The sequence below is a fragment of the Festucalex cinctus genome, chromosome 16 (assembly GCF_051991245.1).
Source record: "Festucalex cinctus isolate MCC-2025b chromosome 16, RoL_Fcin_1.0, whole genome shotgun sequence".
In the NCBI taxonomy this organism is placed as follows: Eukaryota; Metazoa; Chordata; class Actinopteri; order Syngnathiformes; family Syngnathidae; genus Festucalex; species Festucalex cinctus.
In genome coordinates, this window is record NC_135426.1 from 22007815 (window position 1) to 22022785 (window position 14971).

At 47.5% G+C, this 14971-nt stretch overlaps 1 protein-coding gene across 9 annotated transcripts; it reads right to left on the minus strand.

The window, feature by feature from the left end:
• Positions 1 to 1860: 1860 nt before the first annotated feature.
• eps8a (EGFR pathway substrate 8a, signaling adaptor) lies at positions 1861 to 14954 on the minus strand. 9 transcript variants are annotated; one of them, XR_013278996.1, is made up of 26 exons: positions 14089 to 14890; positions 12408 to 12627; positions 11384 to 11460; positions 10252 to 10319; positions 10116 to 10166; positions 9958 to 10025; positions 9687 to 9848; positions 9270 to 9419; positions 9115 to 9197; positions 8063 to 8178; positions 7937 to 7995; positions 7611 to 7737; positions 7453 to 7541; positions 7302 to 7376; positions 7083 to 7231; positions 6837 to 7005; positions 6691 to 6770; positions 6482 to 6572; positions 6269 to 6412; positions 6066 to 6101; positions 5549 to 5572; positions 5238 to 5475; positions 4434 to 4620; positions 4181 to 4363; positions 3872 to 3916; positions 1861 to 2923 (listed from the first exon to the last, which is right to left on the minus strand). XR_013278996.1 is itself a non-coding variant. In XM_077499765.1 (26 exons), exons 3-25 carry the CDS (start codon positions 11440 to 11442, stop codon positions 3905 to 3907), a joined length of 2370 nt encoding a protein of 789 aa, XP_077355891.1. In that variant the 5' UTR covers positions 11443 to 11460; positions 12408 to 12627; positions 14089 to 14954; the 3' UTR covers positions 1861 to 2923; positions 3872 to 3904. The 9 variants fall into 9 exon arrangements, 7 of the variants coding, with proteins under 7 accessions (XP_077355891.1, XP_077355887.1, XP_077355885.1 ...); XM_077499765.1 differs by having other exon boundaries at positions 4181 to 4313; positions 14089 to 14954; XR_013278995.1 differs by lacking the exon at positions 3872 to 3916.
• Positions 14955 to 14971: the final 17 nt, after the last annotated feature.

Consider the following 14971-nt stretch of genomic DNA (forward strand, 5'->3'; position numbering starts at 1 on the left):
GACATTCATGTGAGGATCATCATTAAAAACAAAACAAAACAAAAAAACACGTTATCTATGAACAGCACATTTTCTTTATTTTGCGTCGAATCACAATACAATTGACATCTCAAATATGTATCGACGTTTAGATCTTGGATCACATTCATCGGTTTCAAACGTCGCCTCGGAATCGGGATCCGTCAATCACTATGCAGCCCCGCCTCTTCCAATCAACTTCTCTGCGCCCATTTTCCGAGCTCTACGATTGGCTGACTGAACAGGAAGGCAGTAGATGTGCATGGGGAACCTCCTGAAGTAGCTGCTGACCCACGGCCTGGAAGAGCACACGTGACGTCACCTGTCACGTGTGAGCGTGACGTGTTGTGTGTAGTGTGTAGCGTGAGCGTGCGTACTTGGCGAGCTGCTGGCTGAGGCGCAGGAAGTGAAGGTTGCGCCACATGTGCTTGTTGTCTTGTCGGCCAAGAAAGTCGGCTTCTGGGGCTCGCCGCTCGCGGAGATGCAAAGACGCTTCCAGTTGGCTGTGGATGGATGACAGCTGCAACATGCAAATACATACACACTCACATGAGCGCCATGTAAGCATGTACATGAGGCCCGGAAATGTGTGTGACCTCTTCCAGCAGCGAGAGGTCCTCGTTCCTCTTCTTGATCACCACCTGCTGCTTTTCTTCCTCCGTTTCGTGCGTCTTCAGTGGCCTGTAATTACGGACATGTATCCATCCCTCACGCACGCGCGTCGGATGTCAAGCGTGACGTCCAACGTCTCCTCCTTTACTCACCTGCGCCCCCCGCTGTCCTCTTGCTTCTCCGAGTAGTGACGGCCGTTCCCCACGATGCTTTGCGGCGCACCAGATCGAGTGTCACTTAATGACTTGGGTCTTATCTGAGGTGTCGAGAAGACACACCCGCAGTCCCAAGATGGTGTCCATGGTAGCGAGCACACACACACGATGACGAAAAAAAAAAACTTAATTCCAGAAATCAAAACGTTGACTATTTTTCTCTTATAGATGTTTTGGTCTCCCAACATTCTTGTCATGCACCCACTACATGCTACGTTGTCATGACTACAATCAGAACATCAAAGAAAAAGTCAAGCTGACCTTGTGGCTGGTGTCCATTTGCGTCTTCTGTTGTCTGTTGCTTCTCATTCTTCTTCTTTCTGCTTCTCTTGAGTTTCTCATCAGCGTGAAGCACTTGAAGAGTTCTTTATTATGGATGAGTCGCCTCTCACCCGCCTCACTGTGTGCGTTTCTGTGACTGTGAGCCTGTATGACGTTTACGGTTTGTGCGTGCGCATGCGTTTGTGACAGTACACTGTGACTGTGTGTGTGTTCTTTTCTTGCAAGATGTTTCTCTTTTTTTAAATACAAATAATATTCTAGAGGAATGTCAGTCTGGTTTTAGAATAAATACTGGAGATAGCCCTTTTAAAGCTTTTTAAATGGTATCAGGTCTAGTAAAGACTTGGGGTGGGGGGGGGGACTCAGTCTTGGTGCTAGTGGATCTGGTTTTATTCCTACCTCACAGCGCTTGGAACATATGAAATTAAATGTGGGGTACCCCAAGGTTCAATTTTAGCCCCAATACTTTTTAATCATTATGTGCTTCCCCATGGTGACATCATCAGGAGGGATGTCGTCAGCTTTCACAGTTAACACTGATGATACACATGATTTTTGTCAAAACAAACCCTGTAAGTCAAAATCAAGAACGTAAATTTACAAAGTGGAACTAAAGTTGTTAACTAGCTTAGCTTTTAAGGTCAAATGTGTTGACAGTAGCAGAAGAAGCAACATTTTTTTTTTTTTTTTTTTTTTTTAAAGAGTATTAGCTAAGCATTCAGAGACCACAAGATGGAATCCGTTATTTTTATTGCACAATGCACAGAATGATAAGCATCATTATTATTGATGACACTGCTGTGACTATGCAAATGTACGATCTCATTGCACAATGCGCATGTTGATACGGAAAAGGCACCGTGCAAAATAAACGCGGAAAGTGGCTTCTACAACTTTTACGTTTCCCGCCTTCGGTTTGGCGGCGATAGACACGAGAAATCACAGAATTAACGAATCTCATATTGTCATCATGACTGCTTTTCATTTTAGTGTCTCATCCTGTTTGTGTCGTCTTCCACTCGTTCACGTCCGGCATAAACAACACTACTAACATTTCGCATACGGGAATCCAGACTGCGCTGAAAATTGCGAACGAACAAATAAAATAGTTTTTTTTGTTTTTTTTTAAATATGGGAATATGCCTAATGGCGAGTATCCAGGGGTGGCATGTATAATTCTTGACTCTTCTTTTTTTGTTGCTGCCCAACTTGTGGCCGGTTGGCACTGACGCCCAAAAGAGTTGCTTTGCCAAACGACGTTTTAATAGGAAACGGACGGCAAAGAAGAACAAGGCACAGTCTGGAGCCTTGCTGGAGATGCCAAATTCTCTCTGCAATTTTCTTGGCGACAGAAATGAACTTTGACATCCAAGTTGATTTAGTTGAATGATTTACTCTCTCAACGTGATTTCAAGTGTCCCGCTGTGGTGATTAGCGAGCTACGTGGCTACGCTAACACCACTTTCTCTAACATGGCTTCTTCTTCTTGGCTAACACTAACGCTAATGCTAATGCTAATGACGGCATTTCAACATCGGTGTTGGGGTGTCAGGAACATTCTTTTTTTTTTCTACAGAGCCGCCGCAGGATCTCCGTCGAGACGGCGCAACTTAGACGCCACCTGAGCAGGAAGCGCCGCCAAACGAGTATTTGAGCGAGCGAGGGAGGAAGGAAGCGAGCGATGTGACCTTCAACGGGCGGGGTCTTCATCAAGACTGCACCGAGTCGTCCATACTGGCCTCCAGCATCTCCTGACGCCTCCTCATGACCTCCTGCAGCTCGGCGCCAGACTGACGCTGAAGATCGGCCAGATGTGGAAAAACAAGCACAACAACAAGAGGAACAAGAACATTAGAGCAAATCCAAAACGAATGTCATAACATGGCGTCATCAGTGTTTACGCCAGGGGTGTCCTAACTTTTTCATGGTTATTATAGTTTTGGAATTTTTCATTTTATTTTTTTATTTTGTTTTGAGTTTTTTTTTTTTTTTTTTTTTTTATTTAGTTCGTTTTAATTAGTTTTCAGGGTGGTTCTGTTAGTTTTAGTTCTTTAATAAATATAAATGTTAGTTACAGTATTATTATTATTATATATATATTTTTAATGTGTATTACTTGTGCGCAATATTTTAAAAAACACCATGGGCACAACGTCATTATTCCGGTTTATATGAAAATAAATGAACTAAAAATCACATTTTAAATCATCCCCAAAGGCTCATGCATTAAATTAATGATCAAAGACTAAAATGACGGACATTTTTGCTATAATTATAGTTTTATTTTAGTTAGTTTTGTAAACAAAATGTCGTTTCAGTTAGCTTTCTTTTTTTTAAAAGCATTTTCGTTATTTTATTTTGTTAACAAAATTGTTTAGAATTTTAGTTTTTTCGTTAGTTTTAGTTAACTAAAATAAACTTTAATAGCACTTGTGTATTTCGACACCCTCCCTTCTTACTCTGACCATCTCCAAACATTTTTCTTTTTCTTTTATTTGAACTGAGTCAAATGCCATTTTTAGCACATGGCGTGGGCCACTAAAAAAAGGACAGCGGGCCGCAAATGGCCCCCGGGCCGTAGTTTGAACGCGAAGGTTTACGCTTTGACGGTTGACGTGAGGGACAAACATGAGGAACAAGATCCCATTTTGTTCCTCATTCTGACAGGAAGTGCTACAGGACAACAGGAAGTGGACACCTGGGGAGTGGTGATGCTACTTTAAAGGCGCAGAAGAAGGAGATACCTGAATAAAGCCATGAAGAAGATGAGAGGAGGCTCAGAAGAAGACCTGAAGAGATCACAGAGCACACTCGCCACATAGCACACGCAACGACGACACGCGACCACAGAAAGTGACGGGAGGCAGGTCACACACACACACATTTAAGCGCCAAGTCCCAACATTTGGAGTCTCAAACCAGTCCCAACTTATTCTGGCAATCAAGTCAAGCCGTGCCAGGACTTGGCTTGTGCGCAAGTCACACAAACTTGCTCAGTCACGTCAAGTCACGTGGAGTCTTTGCTCCGCTGGGGGATCAAGTCGTCAACTTACCTCAAGCGCAGCCTTTTGTACGGTGACCTGGCTGAAGACGCGAGCGCCGTCGTCGGGGCAGACGGTCTTCAGCTCGTCCTTGTTGAGCGAGAACAGCTGCGCCCCCGTCAGCACCCCCAGACTCCCGATGGTGCTGCGTGCAGACAGTCACACTCACGCTTAACACGGACTTGGTTTCTTTCTCTATGGAGAAATATGAACGGCTTCAATTTGCAAAGCGAGAGCGGAGCAGCTCGTGTCGCGTGATACTCACACAGGACTGAAACCTTTGGCCTCCAGCCAGCAGCGCACGTCATCCGGCGACGACTCGTACGTAATGCTGACGCCGGGCACGTTTGCGGCGCGGCGCAACGGAACGGCGAGTTTCTTGTGCGCGCTGTGACCCAACGTCAGTCGGTGCAGCAGCTCATCCTGGACCTCCTCCATGGTGGATTTCCTGCCTGGCGACACGTTTTGGATGGCAACGTTCACACACAAAGTCAACAGTCAAAACCAAGACAGCTAAAGACAAACGGTGATGATTTGTCATTTAACTACAGCTGGCCTCAAAAGAATAAAGAGAAAAATCAAGGTCAAACACCAACATAACATTTTTAAGAATGAACAAAAGAGTCAAACGATAATGATGAGTTCAAAAAAACAAGAATTCATATGTTTGGAGACATGAAAAGCGACAGCAGTTGTTTTTGTAGGTTTTTTTTTTTTGTATAAGTTACTGAGTTCTGTGAAAAAATAATTTTAGTTAAAAGAAAAAAAGGCTTAAAAAAAAAAAAAAAAAGGTAAAATCAAACCTGGATACATTTCAAAATCTAATAAAACTGTAAAATTACATATTTAAAAAATACAATTAAATAAAAAAAATTTAAAAAAAAAAAAAAGCTTTTGGGACAGATAAAAAAAAAAAAAAAAAATCAATCAATAACCTTTGTGAACTCACAATACTGCAAGAATTCAGCTTGCTGGCAAGGTTAGTCAATCAACACAAAAAAACAAAGAAAGTACCAAAAAAATAAAAATAACTGAAGCTCCTTAACTCACTGGCGTTGAGTGTACTCACGGGCGAGGGTCCTCACGCCTCCGTCGTCATCTGTGGCGGCCTCACCGGATGCCGTACTGTTATGGCGGCTCACAGAGCATTTGGCGACGGTGGGGTCAATGGCGGGCGGCGGCAGCGGCGGCACGGGGAGGCCGGCGCGGGCCGCGGCCGGCTGAGGCGCAGACGTGGGCGTCGGCGGGGGTGCGGCCGTAGGGATGACTTTGGCGGGAAGGTTTTCTGTTCTGGCGCTGGTCTGCTTCTGAGGGGTGGGAAGGACACGATGAGGGGCGGGCAACAGGGCTGGGGTCAAATGTGGTAAGGTCAAAGGATACCTCGTTGAGCTCTCCCAGTAATTGCTGCAACCCACACACAAGGGGAAAAAAACAAAACAAGGTTACTCCTCTCCTCAGTTAGTTTCCTAGCGTTAGCCTCTAGCTTCTGTGCTAGCTAACAAACACAGCAAACTGTGGCTGGGCGATCAATAACTCCTTCACATATTATCTGTGTGTGTGTTTGCATGTGAAGATTCGATATTTGAAGCTACATGGCGAGTTCTACTTCCTTGTTCATTTTTTAAAGGCCCTCAATGGCATTTTACTTGCGCTATTAGCACTTAAAGTATGTAAGTGTTTTATCTAACAATTCACCAAAATAATACACAAAAACAAAACACCCTGGCAAATAAACTCGAATCACTAAAAAACAACGAGTCGCCCAGCCGGACATCAAACGCTAACACGCACACACAAGGAAGAGTCGGACATGCGTGTCATGTTGCAAACGTGCGACTGTCCCTTTAAGAAGCAAAGCGTAGCCACTGCTAAGCCCCGCCCCCACCCGCCAGCGTACCTTGAACATCTCAAACTCCTTCCGCGGCATCATCAGCTTCACAAACAAAAAGGTCAAGTGGACATGCGTGAGTGAGCGTGCTCATGTGACACGGGTGGAGTCATGTGACGTGTGGTCATGTGACATTTCGCCAGGTGACGCATGATGCCTGGTGGAGCTATGTGACATGTGGTCCTTGGATGAGGTGAGGGGGGGGGGCGCACCTGTATGGTGTGGCTGTAGACGGACTCGCCACGACCGGTCATGTCGACGGCGGGTGCGGCGGCCTCCAGGATGTTGTTTGGCACGTAGCCTAGTGAGCCATCGCCGTTTCGGACCTTCCACCACTGCTTCCTGTCATCCAGAACCTGACGTACAGGAGAGAAAGGTCGTGCTGGGTCGTGGGGGTCTCGTCACTTGGGGGGTGGGGGTCTCACCTCCACCACCTCGTCCTTAATCACAGACAGCTCGGTGTTGTTCCTCGCCACAAAGTCGTACTTGGATTTGGCAAAGTGTTTACTCTGCTTCCTGAAAAACAGCCGCCAATCAGATCGAGGCCACGCCCACATCCACAGGAAGTCACCTGAGACGTTTCCATGCTGCCAAAGCAAAGGGGGCGGGGTCTCTGGGGTATCACGCCACTCACGCTTGGCGTCCGATGACGTGTTCAGGGGCGACGCCCTGCTCCAAAATCTGTCTGTGGGCGGCCAGCGGTCGCGGGGATGCCTGGGAGACAAAAAGGCCGGTGAGCTCCAGGAAGTGATGTCACGCACACATGGGACGCCATCTCACCTCCTCCGAGTGCGACGTGCCCGCTTCCCGTCTTGCGTAACGTTCGTCGTCATTTGGACTTGGCCGATGATCTTGAAAGGGTATCGCCGATGGCGACGGCGGCGGCTCCCAACCATCGGCGAACACCAGCGGGCACGCCGGGAAGTAGTGGTCCTTCGGCCACTCCAGCCTGCACGCAGTCAGTCGGCGGTCAGGACGCAGATAGACAGCGGAGGATCGGTCGCCACCCAGCCCGATGACAGCGACCTGCACTTGGTCCATCCGTCCCCTAACGCGACCCACAGGTGACGCTCCTCGGGAGTGCCGGCGGCGTGCAGAAGCTCGATGGCGTCGCGGTTGAGCAGCGGGACCGTCACGCTGCGGGCCAATTCGGCACCGCCCGATGCCTGGACCACCTGCGGCGGGAAAAAAGGGGGAAGGGGCCATCAGCCACGCTTGCCGTCCGGCACCCGGGACGGGCCCTACCATTCTGAGTGGGGTGAACAGGAAGTGGAGAAGCTCCTCCGCGCTCGGGTTCTGGATTTGACCGTTCAGTTTGCCCTGAGGAAGCGGACGCATGGGTGGCTGTCAATCAACGGTTGCCTTGACAACAGCTCGGTTGCATGTGCGACTTCACCAGCTGGTTGAAGGCAAACTTGAACTTCTGCAGGCAGTCGACAAAGTGCTGGTGGCCGGGCGGTCGGGAGCGCAGCGTCAGGACGCCCTCTAGAAGGAAAATACTCAATTGGTCTCCATGGCGACAGCCTCAAACAGCAAGTGGTACGTGGGTCGCACCTCCGGGACTTTTCTTCTTGTGCTTCTTGTTTTTGTTCCGCTGGGCGAGCTGGCTGCACGCCTCGGCCGCTTTCTGCAGTTTGCCGATGAAGGCCTCGATGTCGTCCAGGAGGTGGTTGAGGATTTGCTGAGCACATCCAAACTCATTAGGACCACCTGGACTGGTCGCCAGCCAATGTCAGGTCACATATCGACAAACGTCAATCATGCTAACATGTTTACGGAAGGGGGCATCCGAGGCGAGATTGAAACTCGAAACCTCCAAACTGCGAGACACGTGCGCTAGCCGCTAGGTCAACGTGTTACTCTGTTGGTATTCCTCTTACCACGTCTCGGTCCACAACGGCCGCCATCCCGTTCTGCCACAGGGCCGCCTGTCGTTCACCTGCGTGCGAAGGCGCAGCGGCGAGGTCACTTCCTGTTCGGCGAGCGCTTGCGGCGACATCACTCACCGCTCTGGTCCGACCGGGCGTCGGCACGGCTCTCCGCATCCTCTGGACTGCTCGGCGGTTCCGGGGCTGGTGCTGCAGGAGGCGGTGGGATTTCGCCGTCGCTCTTCAGGATCATCCTGCACGCATCAATCAATCAATCACTCAATCAATCAATGAGCTTTAGTTTAATGGCAGATGCAGCCTTTGCGACCAGTTGAACCCATCACATTTGAATGATGTTCTTCTCTGCATACGCTAGCTAGTGTATGCTATCTAGCGTATGAAATGCGCTACATGAATGAAGCTTCGTTGCCTTTAAAAACAGTAACTTCTACAACATTCATAGGAAATCACAATGTCCCATCAACTGATGAGCTAGTTTTAGAATGAATTAGATGTTGACCCGGCGGCTGACTGGTTAGCACGTCCGCCTCCCAGTACTGAGGACTCGGTTTCGAGTCCCGGCTCCGGCCTTCGTGGGTGGAGTTTGAATGTTCTCCCGGTGCCTGTGTGGGTCTTCTCCGGGTACTCCGGTCTCCTCCCACATTCCAAAGGCATGCATGGCAGGTTGATTGGGCGCTCTGAATTGTCCCTGCGTGTGCTTGTAAGTGTGGATGGTTGTTCGTCTCTGTGTGCCCTGCGATTGGCTGGCAACCAGTCCAGGGTGTCCCCCACCTACTGCCCAGAGCCAGCTGAGATAGGCGCCAGCACCCCCCGCAACCCTTGTGAGGAATAAGCGGTCAAGAAAATGGATGGATGGATGGATAGATGCTGACCCCTGGTTTAAAATTACCCTAACATTTAGTCTATGTCCTGTTAGCCTCTGTTAGCATTAGGCTAGCTAACCGCCGCTGCATTCAATGGAATGTAATGAGGTGATATTTTGTTTTCTGTTGATATTTTGCTGTTTCAGGGTGTCGGTTAACAAATTCTCATTTATTTTTGCATTATATAGTAAGCAAAATTAACTTGTTTTTTAAGACGTTCACTTTCTGTAGTTCTTTTGGCTAGCTGGAGCCTATCCCAGCACACTTCAGGCATACAACCGGAATTGGTCGCCAGGCGGGACTTACTTGAGGACTTCCGGCCGTTTCTTGGGTTTTCCTCCTTTGGCGTCGGTCAGGGCGCTCTGGATGTCGGCGTAAATCAGGTGGGCCTGCACACGCGCGCCGCTCAGACGACTTTGAAACCCTCGCACCCGGCCGCGGTCGCACGCACGCCGCCTCACCTTTATGTGGTCGCACTGGAACAGGTGAAGGTCCGCCTTGTTCTGACCCGAGTCCTTGCACACCAGCGCCAGGATGGAGTCAAAGCTACACGCGTTGGTCACTGCCTGGCAATGCTGCACCGAACTCAGCGGGAACGCCTCCAGCTCGCACTGAAACGCACGCACGTGAACCAACTACGAGAACGGGAACCACGACAAGGACTGCGAGAGCTATCAGAAGAAAAAAAAAAAAAGATAAAAAGATCTGGCACAAAAATAATAAGAGGAACCACAAGAATAAGGAGTAGAAGAAAACCCCTGAGAAGAAGGATGAAAGGAAGAATGTCCAGAAGAAGAGAAAGAACACAAAGAAAAAGGCAGAAGAACAAGAACCAGAATTCGAAAACACAAGCCCACAAGATGATGTCGTCGTCTGACCTTTGTGTCGGTGTCGATGAGGCTGACGTTGTCGTGGTGGACCTGCAGCAGCATATCCTGCGTCCAGATCTTCCCTTTGGCGTCCAGCAGCCGCAGTCGCCGCACGCCGTCCTCCACCGTCAGCAAGCCGGCTTTACGCTCCAATACGAACGTGCTCAGGTGCTGCGCCGGCAACAAAACAAAAAGCAGCCGTGAGGCAAACAGCCCGACGACGTAAACACGATGACGAGCGTTCCGAAGATGACGGACGGACGGACGGACGGACGCCAACCTCCACTTGGTACTGAGACGTGTCCGTGTGGCTGTTGATGCTGCTCGTGCACAACGCTTGCTTTTTCCCTGACGTAAAAAAAATAAAATAAATAAAAATCAGTAAACTCACTTTCATGACATCATCATGACCAATTGACCATGACACACACGACTCACTTTTCTTGTTATGTCTGGACGATGAGTGCAGGAAATAGACTTGATCATTTCCTGTCCACAAACAGCCAATCAGCAACAGCCAGCGATAGTCACTAATTGTCATCAACAATCTTCTTGATGTGTGAAGAGAACTCACCGACCAGAGACTTGGCACGGGACTTAGCGTTAGCTTTAGCTTGGGGAGCTTCAAGAGCGTCATGGCCGCTGTCACATACGCAAAACATTCAACTTATTATTATATTTCTGTAACATTATATTCGTTAACACTCCAGTCGAGGTCATGGATGATGGTCAAGATTCAGGTCTGGATCCAGATCCAAGCAATGGTTTAGGGTCTCGCTAAATCAAGGTCCAGGTTGTCATAGGGATATATAGTCTAGGTTCAGGTCATTGTCCAAGTCATGACTTGGGTCTAGAATCAGGTCTAAGACTTGCTTTAGGTCAAGTCCAAGGTCATGGTCTGGATACAGATCCAGGTCATGGTTTAGGTCTAGAATTAGGTTCAAGTCCAGGACTTGGTTTAAGTCAAGACTCAGGTCATGGTCCAGGTCATTGGCCATGTCACAGTTTAGTGCTAGAACCAGGTCCAGGACGTAATTTAAGTCAAGATCCAGGTTCATGGTCCAGGTTCATGTTCTGGATCCAGATCCAGTTCATGGTCCAGGGCAGGGTAGGACAAAAACTATGTCCAGGTAATGGTCTAAGGTCCTGGACTAGATCCAGGTTCAGGTCCCGGTACATGTCCGACTCTGGATCATGGTTCTGGTCATCTGAGTCATGGTTCATCATGTTCTGGATCCAGATCAGTTCATGGTTTAGGTCAAGGGGGATCCAGGTGCAGGTAATGGTCTAAGGTCCTGGTCTAGATCCTGGTTCAGGTCACGGTAGGTGTCCGACTCTAGGTCATAGTTCTGGTCGTCCGAGTCATGGTTCGAGTCCAGGCCAAGTCTAAGTTCTGGTAATGGTCCAACGAGCTGATTGAACATGTCAGTATCATTCATGTGAGCTTGATGGAATTAGCGGCAGCGGTGTCGGCTTGAGGATTAGCTTTGGCTTCTCAGGTCAACACGAGGAGCATCAGCAGTGGTAGCACAACAAGTGGCTCTAGTTAGCAACATTAGCAGCCTATAGCATGCAAACATGAAGTTCCTACTGTTAGCATTCGGACATGACATTCATCCCGGGCTGGCATGCAAAGCCAAAGCTAACAGGAGCAAATAGACGCTAAGCGAGCTAATAAGAGCTAATGGGAGCCAACTAAGACTGACTTGGTATAGGGTGAGCCAAAGATGGAGGAGGCAAAGGCTGGCGCCTCATCGCCGATCATCTCGTTTGTGAAGAACAACTGAAAGGCAAACAAATGCACATTATCACAATTGTTCAAAATGTGCGACCAGTCAAACAACTTCATAAGTGTCATTCGAGTGCAAGTAAGGCAAAACAGCATGCAATAAGATTAGAAGTGTAACAACTGGAACTGAATTAACATGTAAAAAGAGTGATCACATTTCAAGTTGTGTGATGACTTTTCCCACAGTTGTCTTCACTTCATCATTTAGCTGCGCAGGCATCCATTTTCGCTTCAGTATCCATGGCAACAGACGTGAGATGACACCAAAGGGTACAAAATGGCTCGGAGGTCCATTAAACGTTGACAAATATTCTCAGAATCGACAAATGACGCCGCTCAAACAGGAAGTGAGAAGAAGAAAACGAAGGAGAGGAGAGACGCACACACGCACCCCCCCCCCCCCCCCCCCCCACACACACACACACACACACACGTGACACACCCACCGGACTCAGCACACAGCCCCTCCCCTCCCTGTGCGTCCGGTTACCTTGGAGACAGCCAGCGGCTCAGGGATCGATTTGGGAATGTCGCCATGGTAACTGACACCTCAACACAACACGCGCGCACACACTTCAAACAACACGTCATGTACTGCATGTCCAGTGATTGACAGGCCATGTGCATGGAGGAGAAAATTCTTCTAGCCCCTCCCCTTCCTGTTCACACGTGCACATGCACAGAAGCTTTGTGTTTGAGTGCAGACAACACAACAGCTGTTGCGCACACACACACAAGTAAGAAGATAAGAAGATTTGTGCACACCTACACACACACACACACACACATACAGTATAGCATCAAAACTCTGATGCTAACGCTAACATTTAATGCTAACGTCATCATCACATTACAAAGCGTGTGTGCGCCCAATCCAGCAACATAAATTGCAAGCACGTTTGTCGCTGTGATGACCATCAGGAAGCGGCGAGGTCACTGACCTTCTACAGGAAGTAGATCACCCAAAGGTCACATGGGAGCGTTCCGGGCCAGCGACGACTTCGATGAAAACGGCGAGAAGCACCAAAGCGCCCAAAAGTGACGTCGTCTGCGCCGTCCAGTGAAAGGCCGACAACCGCTGCCGCAAATCCTCCTTGGGGGAGGTCGGCTCGCAGATCGCTTAAGCTCCTCACGCAGCACCTGACAGGGAGAGGGCGGAGCCTGCAATAGGAAGTCCTCACAAGATTTACTATTCACATTTAGACCGTCTGCGCGTGAGAAAGGTGTGTTTGTGGATATATGCCCTTTGCTTCCTGGTTTTACACACACACACACACACACACACACACACATGCACGCACACACAGCAAGATGACCTTTGAACCTGTAAACGTGGAGAAGAACAAACATGGCCCTTGGCACAAGATAAAAAAATAAATAAAAGGATGTTGCGTAACTCGCAGCATAGCCTATAGCCTCCAACATGCTAATGCTAATGACTCGATGCGGCTGAGCAGCGCCACCTGCAGTCACATGTCCACACTCCAGAATCAGGAACCCACAAAAAAAAAAAATACTACCCCAAATTCTTGGATGTTCCTGTCTAAAAATTGTGCTTTGGGATGCCCAAAATAAGCTCCAAGTTTCACCAAGCTGAGTCATTGCCTTAGTTGGATAAAAGCTTTGAAAAGCTTTGATAAAAGCTTGAAGTTTCGCCGTGGCTGAATGGTGCTAGTCGGGCTCCCTCTAGTGGTCTGCCAAGGAATTAACGTACAAACTGTGCATTCTTGGTCCCGTGACTTTAATCGTTTTGGAATCCTTTTTGGGTTGTTGTTTTTTTCAGTGCACTTTCAGGCATTTTCATATCATCTTTTGGAAGTGTGCTCGTTTACAAAATTTCAGCATTTCTGTTGAACTTTTCATATGCAATACATTTGAGTTGAATTTAAATCATTCTTTGATTTGGAGACCGGCCGAGATTTTTGTCAGTACCGAAGCCAATTAGAAACGGCCAAGGATGCAGATAAGCCAAAACTTGGAGCCAATAGTCATTTATTGTAAAGGAAAATACTGGTGTCACATTTAAAATACAAAACAAAACAATTGGTTGAAATACCTTGAAGGGGTTTTTAAACAGCATTTCAGATGTACAGAGTAGTCTGACGTATGTCCGAGAAAAACTCCACAATTGTATGTACCACAATTTCCAAATAATCTATTAAATTTTAGGGGTGCTGGGATTCAATTTATGGGTGCATAAGCAGCCCCTAAAATGGGCTAGAAACGCCCATGGAATGTGGAAGTGCTGCGTGCGTACAGTCGTAGGCTACCTGAATTTTTTTTTTCCTACACCTTGTACAAATTGATTTCAATTTGTCCCAATTTTATCAAAATGAAAGAGAAATGAAAAAGCAACAACTCAAATTGTCATCTTTAACTTGCTTTGAAGTCCAAACAAGAACTCAACCCGGCAGCAGAATCTCATAAAAGGTTCCGTGAAAATTCTAAGAAACAAAATAGTTCCCAATTTGAAATTGATGGCTATTGTGTCAAAATGCAGATAATCCATCTAACCCGAATTTTAATGATCAGGTTTTTATTTTCTCTATAATTCAGTACATTGTATTTTCAAAGTGTGTTCCTAATATTTTGAAATAGACTTTTGAAGAATGAAACTTGTACCTGTTTTTTTGCGACTTGATTCCAGTTGTATCTGAGGTCAATTGCTGCTTGGAAGCAACAGTTAAACAAGCAAACACCCGCGAAGACGCCACACAAGCTGGAAGCAAAGCGCTCAAACACAAAATGACATCGGCCGCGTTTGTTGCTATTTTTTGTTTAAACTCTTTTGTGTTTGTTGCTGTCATCCGAATGATGACGTACGGCGTCTTCATTTCAAAATAAGCACCATTTCAAGTCTTACATTTCAAAATAAGAATCATTCAAATAGCTTTGTGAATGCTCACCTGAGGTTAGCGCGACACCAGAATTGGAAGAGTCAGCATGCCGCTATATTTCCTCCATTCGCTTCTCACGTCCGACCAACGAGCCTCCAGTCGGGCCACCCCAGAAAGCTCAGACCGGCGCGGTTCTTCCGACCGGAACCGGCCAGTAAGCAAGCGACGGCAAGTCGACACCAGCAACGCAGTGCAAACCTCGTTTTGTCCCCGAGTGATGACTGCAAGGCAACTTGACAGCCTCCACTTTGTTATTACCGATTTGTACCCAACTGTTGACTAATAGATAACACATTTCCTCCTCAAGTACTAAAACGTAAAAATTTAAAGTTTCCTTGAATTTTGACTGGCCAAAATGGATACAACTCCTCTAGATGTTGTCCCCGAATTTTGACTGAAAGGAAGTGTGTGTGGGAAGTTGTCCTTGACTGCTGTTGATTCATGGACGCAGTTAGCTAGTTTGAACGGAATCGAAACGACTAAACAAGGACACGCGATTGTAAAACAAACACAAAGTTCTTGGGTTAGACGAGGCGCGATAACGCCGCTCACAACAAACATTGTGTATCATCTCCAACTGCCTTGTTATAACTACAATGTCCACAAGA